This window comes from Gymnoscopelus braueri, assembly GCF_963280865.1.
Source record: "Gymnoscopelus braueri genome assembly, chromosome: 1".
Classification (NCBI taxonomy): Eukaryota; Metazoa; Chordata; class Actinopteri; order Myctophiformes; family Myctophidae; genus Gymnoscopelus; species Gymnoscopelus braueri.
In genome coordinates, this window is record NC_137603.1 from 1,385,890 (window position 1) to 1,398,389 (window position 12,500).

At 42.2% G+C, this 12,500-nt stretch overlaps 2 protein-coding genes across 2 annotated transcripts in view; both read right to left on the reverse strand.

The window, feature by feature from the left end:
• Positions 1-3,237, reverse strand: part of LOC308083044 (AP-2 complex subunit alpha-2-like) — a 91,477-nt gene extending 88,240 nt beyond the window's left edge. The window contains exon 1 of the mRNA XM_080425155.1: positions 2,992-3,237. Coding sequence (XP_080281281.1) covers positions 2,992-3,058 — 67 coding nt within the window. The 5' untranslated portion in view covers positions 3,059-3,237. The remainder of the gene's footprint in view (positions 1-2,991) is intronic.
• A 5,133-nt stretch (positions 3,238-8,370) lies between these two features.
• The window catches only part of LOC308084874 (tryptophan 5-hydroxylase 1-like), a gene marked incomplete at its 3' end in the record, with an annotated part of 42,777 nt that continues 38,647 nt past the window's right edge, over positions 8,371-12,500 (reverse strand). Inside the window, 2 exon segments of the mRNA XM_080427834.1 lie at positions 8,371-8,451; positions 8,453-8,543. Coding sequence (XP_080283960.1) covers positions 8,371-8,451; positions 8,453-8,543 — 172 coding nt within the window.

A 12,500-nucleotide genomic window follows, 5' to 3' on the forward strand; every position in this document is an offset into this window, starting at 1 on the left:
TGTCTCTCTGTATTCTATGATCCTATAGTTTACTGAGACACTACACTGTCTCTGTATTCTATGATCCTATAGTTTACTGAGACACTACACTGTCTCTGTATTCTATGATCCTATAGTTTACTGAGACACTACACTGTCTCTGTATTCTATGATCCTATAGTTTACTGAGACACTACACTGTGTCTCTGTATTCTATGATCCTATAGTTTACTGAGACACTACACTGTCTCTCTGTATTCTATGATCCTATAGTTTACTGAGACACTACACTGTCTCTCTGTATTCTATGATCCTATAGTTTACTGAGACACTACACTGTCTCTGTATGTGTTGACCTTGTTCACTGTAAGTTATATTATATTATATTGTTATATTATTATTGTATATATTCTTACATAGTATCTTAATAAATATTCTATGTATGTGTTGACCTTGTTTACTGTAAGTCACTCTGGATAAAGAGCGTTTGCTAAATGAATACATGGTAATAGATTAGGTGTTGAATAGCTGCAGAATCTTTGTTATGATAGGAACCACTTGAACCCTAGCATCCCTTTTCTGAGGAGAACTTTAGACAAAAATAGCAGATCTACAAGCTCACAACGTCTCACGCTGCGAGGCGTTGTGAGCTTGTACTGTAGATCGGCTATTTTTGGCAAAGAGGCTATAGGTGTAGAGGGAAAAAAGAGCAGACCAAGTAAACAAAAAATGTTTAGTCTAAAACACAATTTTATACAATATAGAGGGGTCCCTGCTTCATCTCTCTCTCAGCTAAGGGGTCCCTGCTTCATCTCTCTCTCAGCTAAGGGGTCCCTGCTTCATCTCTCTCTCAGCTAAGGGGTCCCTGCTTCATCTGTCTCTCAGCTAAGGGGTCCCTGCTTCATCTGTCTCTCAGCTAAGGGGTCCCTGCTTCATCTCTCTCTCAGCTAAGGGGTCCCTGCTTCATCTGTCTCTCAGCTAAGGGGTCCCTGCTTCATCTCTCTCTCAGCTAAGGGGTCCCTGCTTCATCTGTCTCTCAGCTAAGGGGTCCCTGCTTCATCTGTCTCTCAGCTAAGGGGTCCCTGCTTCATCTCTCTCTCAGCTAAGGGGTCCCTGCTTCATCTCTCTCTCAGCTAAGGGGTCCCTGCTTCATCTCTCTCTCAGCTAAGGGGTCCCTGCTTCATCTCTCTCTCAGCTAAGGGGTCCCTGCTTCATCTCTCTCTCAGCTAAGGGGTCCCTGCTTCATCTGTCTCTCAGCTAAGGGGTCCCTGCTTCATCTGTCTCTCAGCTAAGGGGTCCCTGCTTCATCTCTCTCTCAGCTAAGGGGTCCCTGCTTCATCTCTCTGTCATGATATGTATTTGGCCGTGGACCCCCATCTCAAAATATGTTGTTCCAGGGATCCTCCAGAAGCAAAGATTTGAGTTACAAATGTTTGCTTTAAAAATATATATATTCAAAGATTTGCTAAAAAAGAAAACAGCAGATCTACAAGCTCATAGCGTGGCACGAAGTGATGCGCTATGAGCTTGTAGATCTGCTATTTTTGAATAGCTAAAGTATAAAATAATGGTTCAAATCTGAAATGACAGATCTTTGAATTTCCGGTGGTTAGCAACCCGACCCCGGACCGCAGCTTGAGAACCACTGATGTGAAAGTGGTCACCAACACTGCAGTGGTTCTCTAAGTGGGGTTCGGGGACCCCAAGGGGTCCTTGAGGGGGTTCCAGGGGGTCCCCAGCAAACAACAATTAGTTAATATGGCATCAAAATCACTTTAAACCACTTTCACTCATATGTAGGCCTACATCGGGCCGTTTGAACATAGCAGATGTACAAGCTCACAGCGGGGCGTGGTGCAATGCCATTGTGAGCTTGTAGATCTGCTATTTTCAAAAAGAAAATCTTGGAATAAAAAGGTGGAATATTTGGTGAACATTTTGAACAGATCTTGTGAAGATCAACATGTTTTCAGAAGGGGGTCCGTGGTCAGGAACATGCTCATATGTGGGGGTCCTTAACATGAATAAGTTAGAGAACATTTGATCAACAACACCTTTAGGAAATAGAACATCCTTTAAAGCTTTTACTTCTCTAATAAATAAATCAATCAAACAAACAATAATGAAAGAAATAAAACTTCTGCTTGTTATTTCCTGACTCTTCTTCTGAGACGTGTGTGTGTGTGTGTGTGTGTGTGTGTGTGTGTGTGTGTGTGTGTGTGTGTGTGTGTGTGTGTCTCTGTCTGTCTGTCTGTCTGTCTGTCTGTCTGTCTGTCTGTCTGTCTGTCTGTCTGTCTGTCTGTGTGTGTGTGTGTGTGTGTGTGTGTGTGTGTGTGTGTGTGTGTGTGTGTGTGTGTGTGTGTGTGTGTGTCACGCCCTTGTTTGACTCAAATGTTTAGCAACCTTTTTTTTCCACTAAAGCTACACGTGTACTGTCTTCACCCCATGTATGAAACAGCAGATCTACAAGCTCACAACACGTTGCAATGCTACGTGTTGTGAGCTTGTAGATCTGCTATTTCCCCCAAAAAAGAAGTGACATACAGTATATGATGAGTTGTTGTGAAATGAGACATTCTGCATAACGAGTACTTTTACTTTTGGTACTTTAGGTAAAAATGTAAAATTTGTTGATGTAAAGTAACTCACAGTTCCTGATGGCAGAGATGAAAAGTATAGAGTATAGAGTATTAAGTATAAAGTATAAAATATAAAGTATAAAGTAATAAGGTTTAACTCACAGTTCCTGATATCAGAGATAAACACAGCCAGGATAGTATAAAGTATAGAGTAATAAAGTAATAAAGTAAAGTAATAGAGTAACTTACAGTTCCTGATATCAGAGATAAACACAGCCAGGATAGTATAGTATAAAGTATAGAGTAATAAAGTAATTAAGTAAAGTAATAGAGTAACTTACAGTTCCTGATATCAGAGATAAACACAGCCTGTATAGTACAGTATAAAGTATAGAGTAATAAAGTAATAAAGTAAAGTAATAGAGTAACTTACAGTTCCTGATATCAGAGATAAACACAGCCAGGCCTCTCATTCCGTCTCCTTTAGAAACAGCTGGCATGTTTATGAATAATGTAATCTATGTAATCTGTAATGTAATCCGTAATAGAGTATAATAAAAGGTATTTAATGTGTTATTAAACACAACAACACACTGTAGTGTTGTTGTGCTAACTGTAGCTACAAGCTAACTGTAGCTCTGTCTGTGTGTGTGTGTGTGTGTGTGTGTGTGTGTGTGTGTGTGTGTGTGTGTGTGCCGCGTGCATGCGTATGTGTGTGTGTGTGTGTGTGCATGCGTGTGTCTGGGGCGTTGGACGTCAGTTAGCTAATCCTCTCTACCGAAAAAACTACAACTTCCTGCTAAAGAACTACAGATTCTTCTTCTTCTTCTTCTTCCGCTGCTGCTAACGGTCGTCAGTCTAGGCGGGAGGTGGAAGCTGATGAATGAAGCACGTTGCTGACCTCTACCGATCGTTTGGTGGAATTACATGATTCTGTAAATTGAACATCGTAGTAGCTACTAGAGGCCAGTGGTTCTCAACCTGTGGGTCGGGACCCCCAGCGGGGTCCCCACATGATTTTGGGGGGGTCCCCACATGATTTTGGGGGGGTCCCCACATGATTTTGGGGGGGTCCCCAGATGATAGTGAAGTGACAATTTAAGGACTTTTAAGACCTTTTTAATCTTTAACATTTTTAACCTAAAAAAAAGCAACAACCAAAGTAATCAATAAACTAGTATAAAACATTGGCCAAATTGTCAAATAATATAAGAAAGAAACACACATTTTGAAGATAGCAGATCTACAAGCTCACAACGCCTCGCATCGCGAGGCGTTGTGAGCTTGTAGATCTGCTATTTTCACAATATTTATCTGTGGAGCGGAGTCAATCAAAATGGGGGTCCCCAGTTCAAATACGATTGTTTTGGGGGGTCCCTACTACATAGCCTACTACATAGCCTACTTAGCCTACTACATAGCCTAGCCTACTACATAGCCTATTACATAGCCTACTACATAGTCTACTACATAGCCTACTACATAGCCTACTTAGCCTACTACATAGCCTACTACATAGCCTACTACATAGCCTACTACATAGCCTACTACATAGCCTACTTAGCCTACTACATAGCCTACTACATAGCCTATTACATAGCCTACTACATAGCCTACTTAGCCTACTACATAGCCTACTACATAGCCTATTACATAGCCTACTACATAGCCTACTTAGCCTACTACATAGCCTACTACATAGCCTACTACATAGCCTACTTAGCCTACTACATAGCCTACTACATAGCCTACTACATAGCCTACTACATAGCCTACTTAGCCTACTACATAGCCTATTACATAGCCTACTACATAGCCTACTTAGCCTACTACTTAGCCTACTACATAGCCTACTACATAGCCTACTTAGCCTACTACATAGCCTATTACATAGCCTACTACATAGCCTACTACATAGCCTACTACATAGCCTACTTAGCCTACTACATAGCCTACTACATAGCCTACTTAGCCTACTACATAGCCTACTACATAGCCTACTACATAGCCTACTTAGCCTACTACATAGCCTACTACATAGCCTACTACATAGCCTACTACATAGCCTACTTAGCCTACTACATAGCCTACTACATAGCCTACTACATAGCCTACTACATAGCCTACTACATAGCCTACCAGCTGAACAGTTTTCTTTGAATTGAGCCACAATTTAATGACGAATCTCCCTTGCAGTACTGACTTTGTCCACAGGAGGGCGACACAGACCGCAGAATGAGAGCACTCAGTGAGTCAGACACAGCTTACATTATAAATAAACACTGTTGTTGACAAACACATTGTGTAGAGTTTGTAAATGTATTAAAGAGTTGTTGATGTGTTTTTATCTGTTTAGAACATTTACATTACATTATAGGTTGAGTTGAGCAGAGATACAGGTGGTGTAACTGGTCACATGATCAGAGCCATTTACTTCATACAGGTGTTGCCATGTCTGCTTAATATAAGCGACTTTGGACTTTGCTTGTAAGTTGCTTGTAAATATTGGTTGTTGCAGTTTGGGTTTTGCTTGTTTCTAAAGTGTAGTTGCTTGTTTGGGCTTGTTTCAGTTTAATCGATTTGTTCCTAAATACATTGGATATCGAACTTTAGATGTGAGGGGAAAACAAGTTAAATCAAATCTTGTATGGGGGTCCCTGGCACAAACAATGTTCAGCTGGGGGTCCGTGGACAAACACATATTAATTTGGGGGGCCTTGATCTTAAAGTGTTTGAGAAGCACTGGTTTAAACAACAGTAGACACAGAGACAGTAAAGTTTGAGTGACTCTGAACTTATTATAGCTGCTTATTTTGGGCTTGTTTTCATAGGCCTGGTTTGCTTGTTTCTCTCGCAGAACCTGGCAACGCTGCTTCATATTTGCACCTCAGGTCACAGAGCTCACAGAGGTCACAAAGGTCACAGAAGGTTAATCCAGACATACTTTCTCTGATGTGTATTCTGCTTCTAATAAATAAATATGTGTGGTTTAGTGTTCCTCCATAGAAGGCTGGGACTCTGGTGTGTTTGCAGACGCCATGATTGTACAAATCTGATGGGGGGGGGGGGCGGGGTCAGAGGTCAGCCTCTGGAGCTAGTCTGACTGGGAAAGAGAGTGAGACCGCCGACAGATTACGTCATTGACACACACACACACACACACACACACACACACACACACACACACACTGTTGGTATTGTGTGTATTATTTCATTTTATTAAACACACAAAAAACACGTCATGATACATACAACAAATACACCACAACTACTTCAAACATCACATCGCAACAGATTACCATAAGGAAAGTGTGTGTGTGTGTGTGTGTGTGTGTGTGTGTGTGTGTGTGTGTGTGTGTGTGTGTGTGTGTTGTGTGTGTGTGTGTGTGTGTGTGTGTGTGTGTGTTTACTGCAGTACACACGTATCTAGGTATCTGAACTAGTATAAAGGTGGAGATCCACAGACACATAAATAGAGACATTAACACATTATACTCATTAATATACTTCACTCTACAGTATGGATGCTTCTTTACATTTAACTTACTAACATCACATCAGATCAGTCTAACATTTAGCTCTGATCCAGAACGTCTCAGCGTTGTTCAGCTCACTGGATCCCAAACCATTCAGCTCACTGGATCCCAAACCATTCAGCTCACTGGATCCCAAACCATTCAGCTCACTGGATCCTAAACCATTCAGCTCACTGGATCCTAAACCATTCAGCTCACTGGATCCCAAACCATTCAGCTCACTGGATCACAAACCATTCAGCTCACTGGATCCTAAACCATTCAGCTCACTGGATCCCAAACCATTCAGCTCACTGGATCACAAACCATTCAGCTCACTGGATCACAAACCATTCAGCTCACTGGATCACAAACCATTCAGCTCACTGGATCACAAACCATTCAGCTCACTGGATCACAAACCATTCAGCTCACTGGATCACAAACCATTCATCTCACTGGATCACAAACCATTCAGCTCACTGGATCCCAAACCATTCAGCTCACTGGATCACAAACCATTATACAACAGGTAGTTCCGACCAAGCAATCTGATTGGCTGAAATAGCTTTCTAGCCATGCTTCAAACCAGCATCATAGCACGGGCCTCACATTAATAAATCACTCCGCACTGCAGTCCGCACCTGATTAGACCATATATCGCACAGCTGTGCTGTTACGTCACGCTGTCCCACGGTAGGAAAACAAACAGACAGTAGCCTGACCCACCGCCACCACCGGAGAACAAACAGCTATGCAAAATGGACTATGTTGTTAATTTTGACTTATTTGGTGGACTTACGGTTGATCAATGGTTAGAAGGTTATAAATATCCTCCTGTGTTAAAGTAAAATTACTCCCATTTCGTTAACAGTCCAGTGTATGTTATACTTTATCGTACGAAGGTATCGCACGGCGAAAATAGCCGATCTACAAGTTCACAACACGTCGCGACGCGTTGTCAGCTTGTAGATCAGTTATTTTGGCCACGTGACACGGTCGTACGACGGAGCATATAGCCTACTGGAATTCATTCCACTGCTCAAGCATTGATATATCGGCTGTGTTGATGAGACGGTGCCTCAGGCTCATAGTGCTGCTACAGGGACTATTTAATGTCTCAGTGAAAAACTCTTCTCTTTACAGGGAAACGGATAATAGCGAAACATTTTTATTATGAATTGCTCCACAATATGAATACATTTGGATGTGTTTTGTTGGTAACTGTTGTATAATCGCAATATTACACTCGAGGGTGTGCTTTACCTTACATTATTGTCACTTCTGTGATGCGCGCGGAACTCGGCTTCGCCTCGTTCCTGACCGCATCACAGGCGTACCAATAATGACGGTAAAGCACACCCTCTCGTGTAATATTGCTTAATTCAGCTCACTGGATCCCAAACCATTCAGCTCACTGGATCCCAAACCATTCAGCTCACTGGATCACAAACCATTCAGCTCACTGGATCCCAAACCATTCAGCTCACTGGATCCCAAACACTTCAGCTCACTGGATCACAAACCATTCAGCTCACTGGATCACAAAACCATTCAGCTCACTGGATCACAAACCATTCAGCTCACTGGAATACAAACCATTCATCTCACTGGATCACAAACCATTTCATCTCACTGGATCACAAACCAATTCATCTCACTGGATCACAAACCATTCATCTCACTGGATCACAAGCCATTCATCTCACTGGATCACAAACCATTCATCTCACTGGATCACAAACCATTCATTTCACTGGATCACAAACCATTCAGCTCCAAACACAAAAGAGAAAGATTATGTCTCCCCGGGGATCCAAAATAGTGACAATAGCAGATCTAAAAGCTCACAACGCGTCGCGATGCGACGTGTTGTCACTACTTTCACTACTTCTGAAAAGGAATGTAATTTTCTTTTTTGAAAAAAACGTTTGAATTTTTTTTTTTACTTGAATTTTTTGGGGATTTTTTAATACAATATTAATAATAATAATAATTTAGTATTAAATAAGTATTAAAATACTTTTAAGAAGTAGTGCATTACTTTTCACTACTTATAAAAGTATTAGTATATAGATCATTTTTTTATGGATTACTTTTTTTAAAGTTTGAATTGTGGGGAGAGGGGAACCTTCTCTCTCTTTCTCTCTCTCTCTCTCTCTCTCTCCCCTCTCCCTCTCCCTCTCCCTCCTCCCCTCTCCCCCTCCTCTCCCCTCCCCCTCTCCCCCCCCCCCTCACCCCCCCCCCCCCCCTCTCTCCCCCCTCTCTCTCTCTCTCTCTCTCTCTCTCTCTCTCTCTCAGACTCCCAGGTGCTTGTTGAGGCGGTTCAGAGCGTCTCCAACGATGTCCAGCTCGTGCCGGAGATCTTCCACCATGTTGGGTGATGCTGCTGGTGTCCTTCAGCACGTCCACACTCTGGGTGTAGGGGTTGTAGCGCACCGTGAACGGGCGGCGGATGGTCTTGGCGAAACTCCCTAGTGGAGAGAGAGAGAGAGAGAGAGAACGACGACGAAGAGGAGGAGACGACGAGAGAGAGAGAGAGAGAAGAGAGACGACGAGACGAGAGAGAGAGAGAGAGAGAGACGTGGAAACGGTCAGACACACTAAAGGACTTTTCGGGCGGGGAGCGATTGACACGTCTAGTAAGCTCATTTGTTTTCAGTGAGAGGCGGGCGACTATAGTTGGGAGGCGGGGGACAATCTGAAGGGGCGGAGCTGGAAGCGGACGCCAAACCCGTGACATTGTCACGCCCCGGCCCCGCGGCAAGAGATGGATTGTCGTCGGCTTTTTTTTCAATGCAGCTGAAAAACACAGAGAGAAAAAAAAACTGCCATGGCTCACTGGAGTGGATTCTTGGTTTGAAGGACCATGATGAAGACTTTTAATGTTCTGTAAACCAACATGTCATGAAACCATTAAAGGACGACTTCACCCATTTTCAACCTATGTTCATATATATTTTTTCTACTCAGTCTGTGTCTCAGAGGAGGGCTGTGGACAGAAAGTCCACTAGTGACATCATCATCAGGAAGGTTTTATTTGTTCTTCAATATTACGTTTTATGTTTTTATTTGAATTTGTGTATCTTAGAGGGAAAGATTTACATATTGACAAACCGTAAATTATGCTAGTAGATCTAACACGTAGATCAACTACTTTTTGTGAATTTTTAACACCAGAATAGGGATGCTAGGTTTCAAATGGTTTAAAGTAAAAGAGAATAGCCTGTAGTATAGCAGAAAATAGCAGATCTACAAGCTCTAAATCGCCTCGCGCTGCGAGGCGTTTTATAGATCGGCTATTTTCAGCAAAGAGGTTTGGTGTAGAGGGGGAAAAAAATCACACCCAGTGTGAAGTGGGCGGTGTGGTCATCACAGTGGTCATCACAGTGGTCATCACAGTGATGGAAGCTCACTCTTAAAAAAAAATGTTTTTTTGAAGTGCATAGTCCTATTTATAGGTTATTAATGTCATCATGTGTCTCGCTAGCCAATCACAGTGCTGAATAGAGTCAGCCAATAGAGTCAGCCAATCACAGTAGAGCTAGGGGTGTACTAATGAGCCAATCACAGTACAGCAAATGTGTACTAATGAGGTGTCCCAACCCCACTTATAGGGGCGGCTACACCGCCCAAAAAAGAGCAGACCATGTATAAGGTTAAGTTTGCTAAGTATTGAGGGTTTAAGTTGTCAAATGTCTGAAAATACAATACAATATGTAGTGGGGGTCCCTGCTTCTTCTGTCTCTCAGCTAAGGGGTCCCTGCTTCTTCTGTCTCTCAGCTAAGGGGTCCCTGCTTCTTCTGTCTCTCAGCTAAGGGGTCCCTGCTTCTTCAGTCTCTCAGCTAAGGGGTCCCTGCTTCACCTCTCTCTCAGCTAAGGGGTCCCTGCTTCACCTCTCTCTCAGCTAAGGGGTCCCTGCTTCTTCAGTCTCTCAGCTAAGGGGTCCTTGGCCTGAAAAATGTTGAAGACCCCTGAATTAGAGTTTTAGGATGCAGCATCTACTGATCTACTCACACTGACCACATCTATGAGACAGAAGTTCTCATAATTGGTTCTAGTGAGCAGAAAGAATCAATAAGTAGACTTGTTAACCTGACTGTAGAAAGTAACACTACAGTAAAGAACCTGGGGGTTATTATCGATTCTGAATTGAATTTTGATACACACATTAATCATTTTACCTAGATTGCCAAGATCTTAGAAATATTGCGCGAATCAGAGCCTATCTGTCGTTGTCGACGATGCAAAAACGTTGATCCACGCTTTTGTTTTCTCTCGGCTTGATTACTGCAACGCACTCTACTCTGGCCTGCCAAAGAAAACAACTGACAGATTACAACTTGTTCAAAATGCGGCAGCCAGAATTTGAACCAAAACTAAGATGAGAGAACACATTACTGCAGTTCTAGCTTCACTACACTGGCTCCCGGTTGTTTTTAGGATCGATTTTAAATTTATTTTACTAGTTTATAAAGCTCTTAATGGTCTGGCACCTTCCTACCTCTATGACTGCCTAGAGAGATATGTTCCAAACCGGCCCCTCAGGTCTTCAAGTGCTGACATGGTGAAACCATGGCTCTTAAAGGGATATTTCACTTTCAAAAAAACTTTTGGTCATTTTATCATCTACTCAGGCCTTTGTGAGCCCCCCAGACAGTTTTTAAGTTTCTTGATTCATTATTTAGATATTTGATATTCATTTTATCAGACACGCCCCCTTCCTATACAAACCCATTGTAACTTCAAACTTCATTTTAACCATGTTAGATTCATCAAAACCACCCGTCTTTGATTCTGGTGACTCATTCTGCCCTCCTAATGCGTGAGGGGGCCGTGTTTTTTCAATTACTTTTTTCATTTATTTTTAATATTTTTTTTGGAAAATGAAAAAAATTAAATACAATAAAAAAATGTAATAAAATAAATGAAAAAAGTAATCGGAAAAACACGGCCCCCTCACGCATTAGGAGGGCAGGGTGAGTCACCAGAACCAAGGACGGGTGTTTTTGATGAATCTAACATGGTTAAAATGGAGTTTGAAGTTACAATGGGTTTGTATAGGAAGGGGGCGTGTCTGATAAAATGAATATCAAATAACTAAATAATTAATCAAGCAACTTAAAAACTGTCTGGGGGGCTCACAAAGGCCTGAGTAGATGATAAAATGACCAAAAGTTTTTTTGAAAGTGAAATATCCCTTTAAGACCATCAGTAAGGTGAATGGCAGAACCAAATTCTTAGCCAGGAAAGCGCAGTTTCTGGACTCAGCTAGTCTTCGCTTATTAGCAAACTGACAGGTTTTATGTTGTTTCGACTATGCTGTTGGCTCATGGTACAGTGGCCTAACCAAAGCCCTAAAAGAGAAGTTGCAGGTTTCTCAAAATAGGCTGGTCAGGCTTGTCTTGGGGCTGTCTGCAAGGGACCATGTTGGAAAACATCATTTCCAGCAGTTGGGTTGGCTCCCTCTGGCAGCCAGGTCAGTTCAACTACAGCTGAACCTGGTGCATAACATCTACATAAACACACAGCGCCCCTGTGTACCTCTGTAAGCTCTTTCAGAAGCGTAGCGAAGCCCATTCCACCCAACCAGAGCCAGCATAGCAGACCTAACCATGCCCCACGTTCACCACTGAAATGGGAAAACGCTCATTTAGATTTGGAGGAGCAGTTAACTGGAACTCGCTACCCCTGACCATAAAGAGCACCAGCAACCATCTCCTTTTTAAAGATGGAGTGCCATGATATTTTTCAACCCTAAAACCTAATCATAAGGTATTATTAATATGTAAGGATTTTTTTCAACAAAAAAAAAAGTGTACAGAAATTGTTAAAATTATGTTTTTATGTGGACACGCCTCCAGTTCATTAAGTATACCTGGTTCTCACCTTAGCACCTCCTCCACCACCTTAGCACCACCCACCTGTCCTAGTCCCTCCTCCTCCTCATGCCCACACCTGTTGTGTTATGATAATGAGGGGGAGGGTATGGCTTTGTGATGTCACTAAAGCGCTGTTTCTCTATTGGCACGTTTGACCCTCAAGGTTTCAGCCTCCAGGAAGAAACTCCAAATAGTCAGAGAAGACATAAAACACCATAAAAACACCACCGGGGGGCTTTATGAAGTTCTATCAACCTCATAGACACATGAAAAACTGAAAAAGTGCAAAAACATGGCACCAGCTCTTTAAGATAAGGGTCAAAGCATGGCTATTAGAAAACGTTGCAGAATAGTAGGGTCACTTATGTGTTAGCAATGCGATTATATGTATTTATGCTGTAGTGTAGCTTTTGATTGATTTATTTATTACTGTACTGTCTACCTGTAGGTATTCTGTTGCAGTGTTGTTTGTCTCAGACCAAGGATAAAAGGAAATAAGTCGCAAGACTTTTATGTGTCTGTATCCTTGACGTTTCTACGATGAA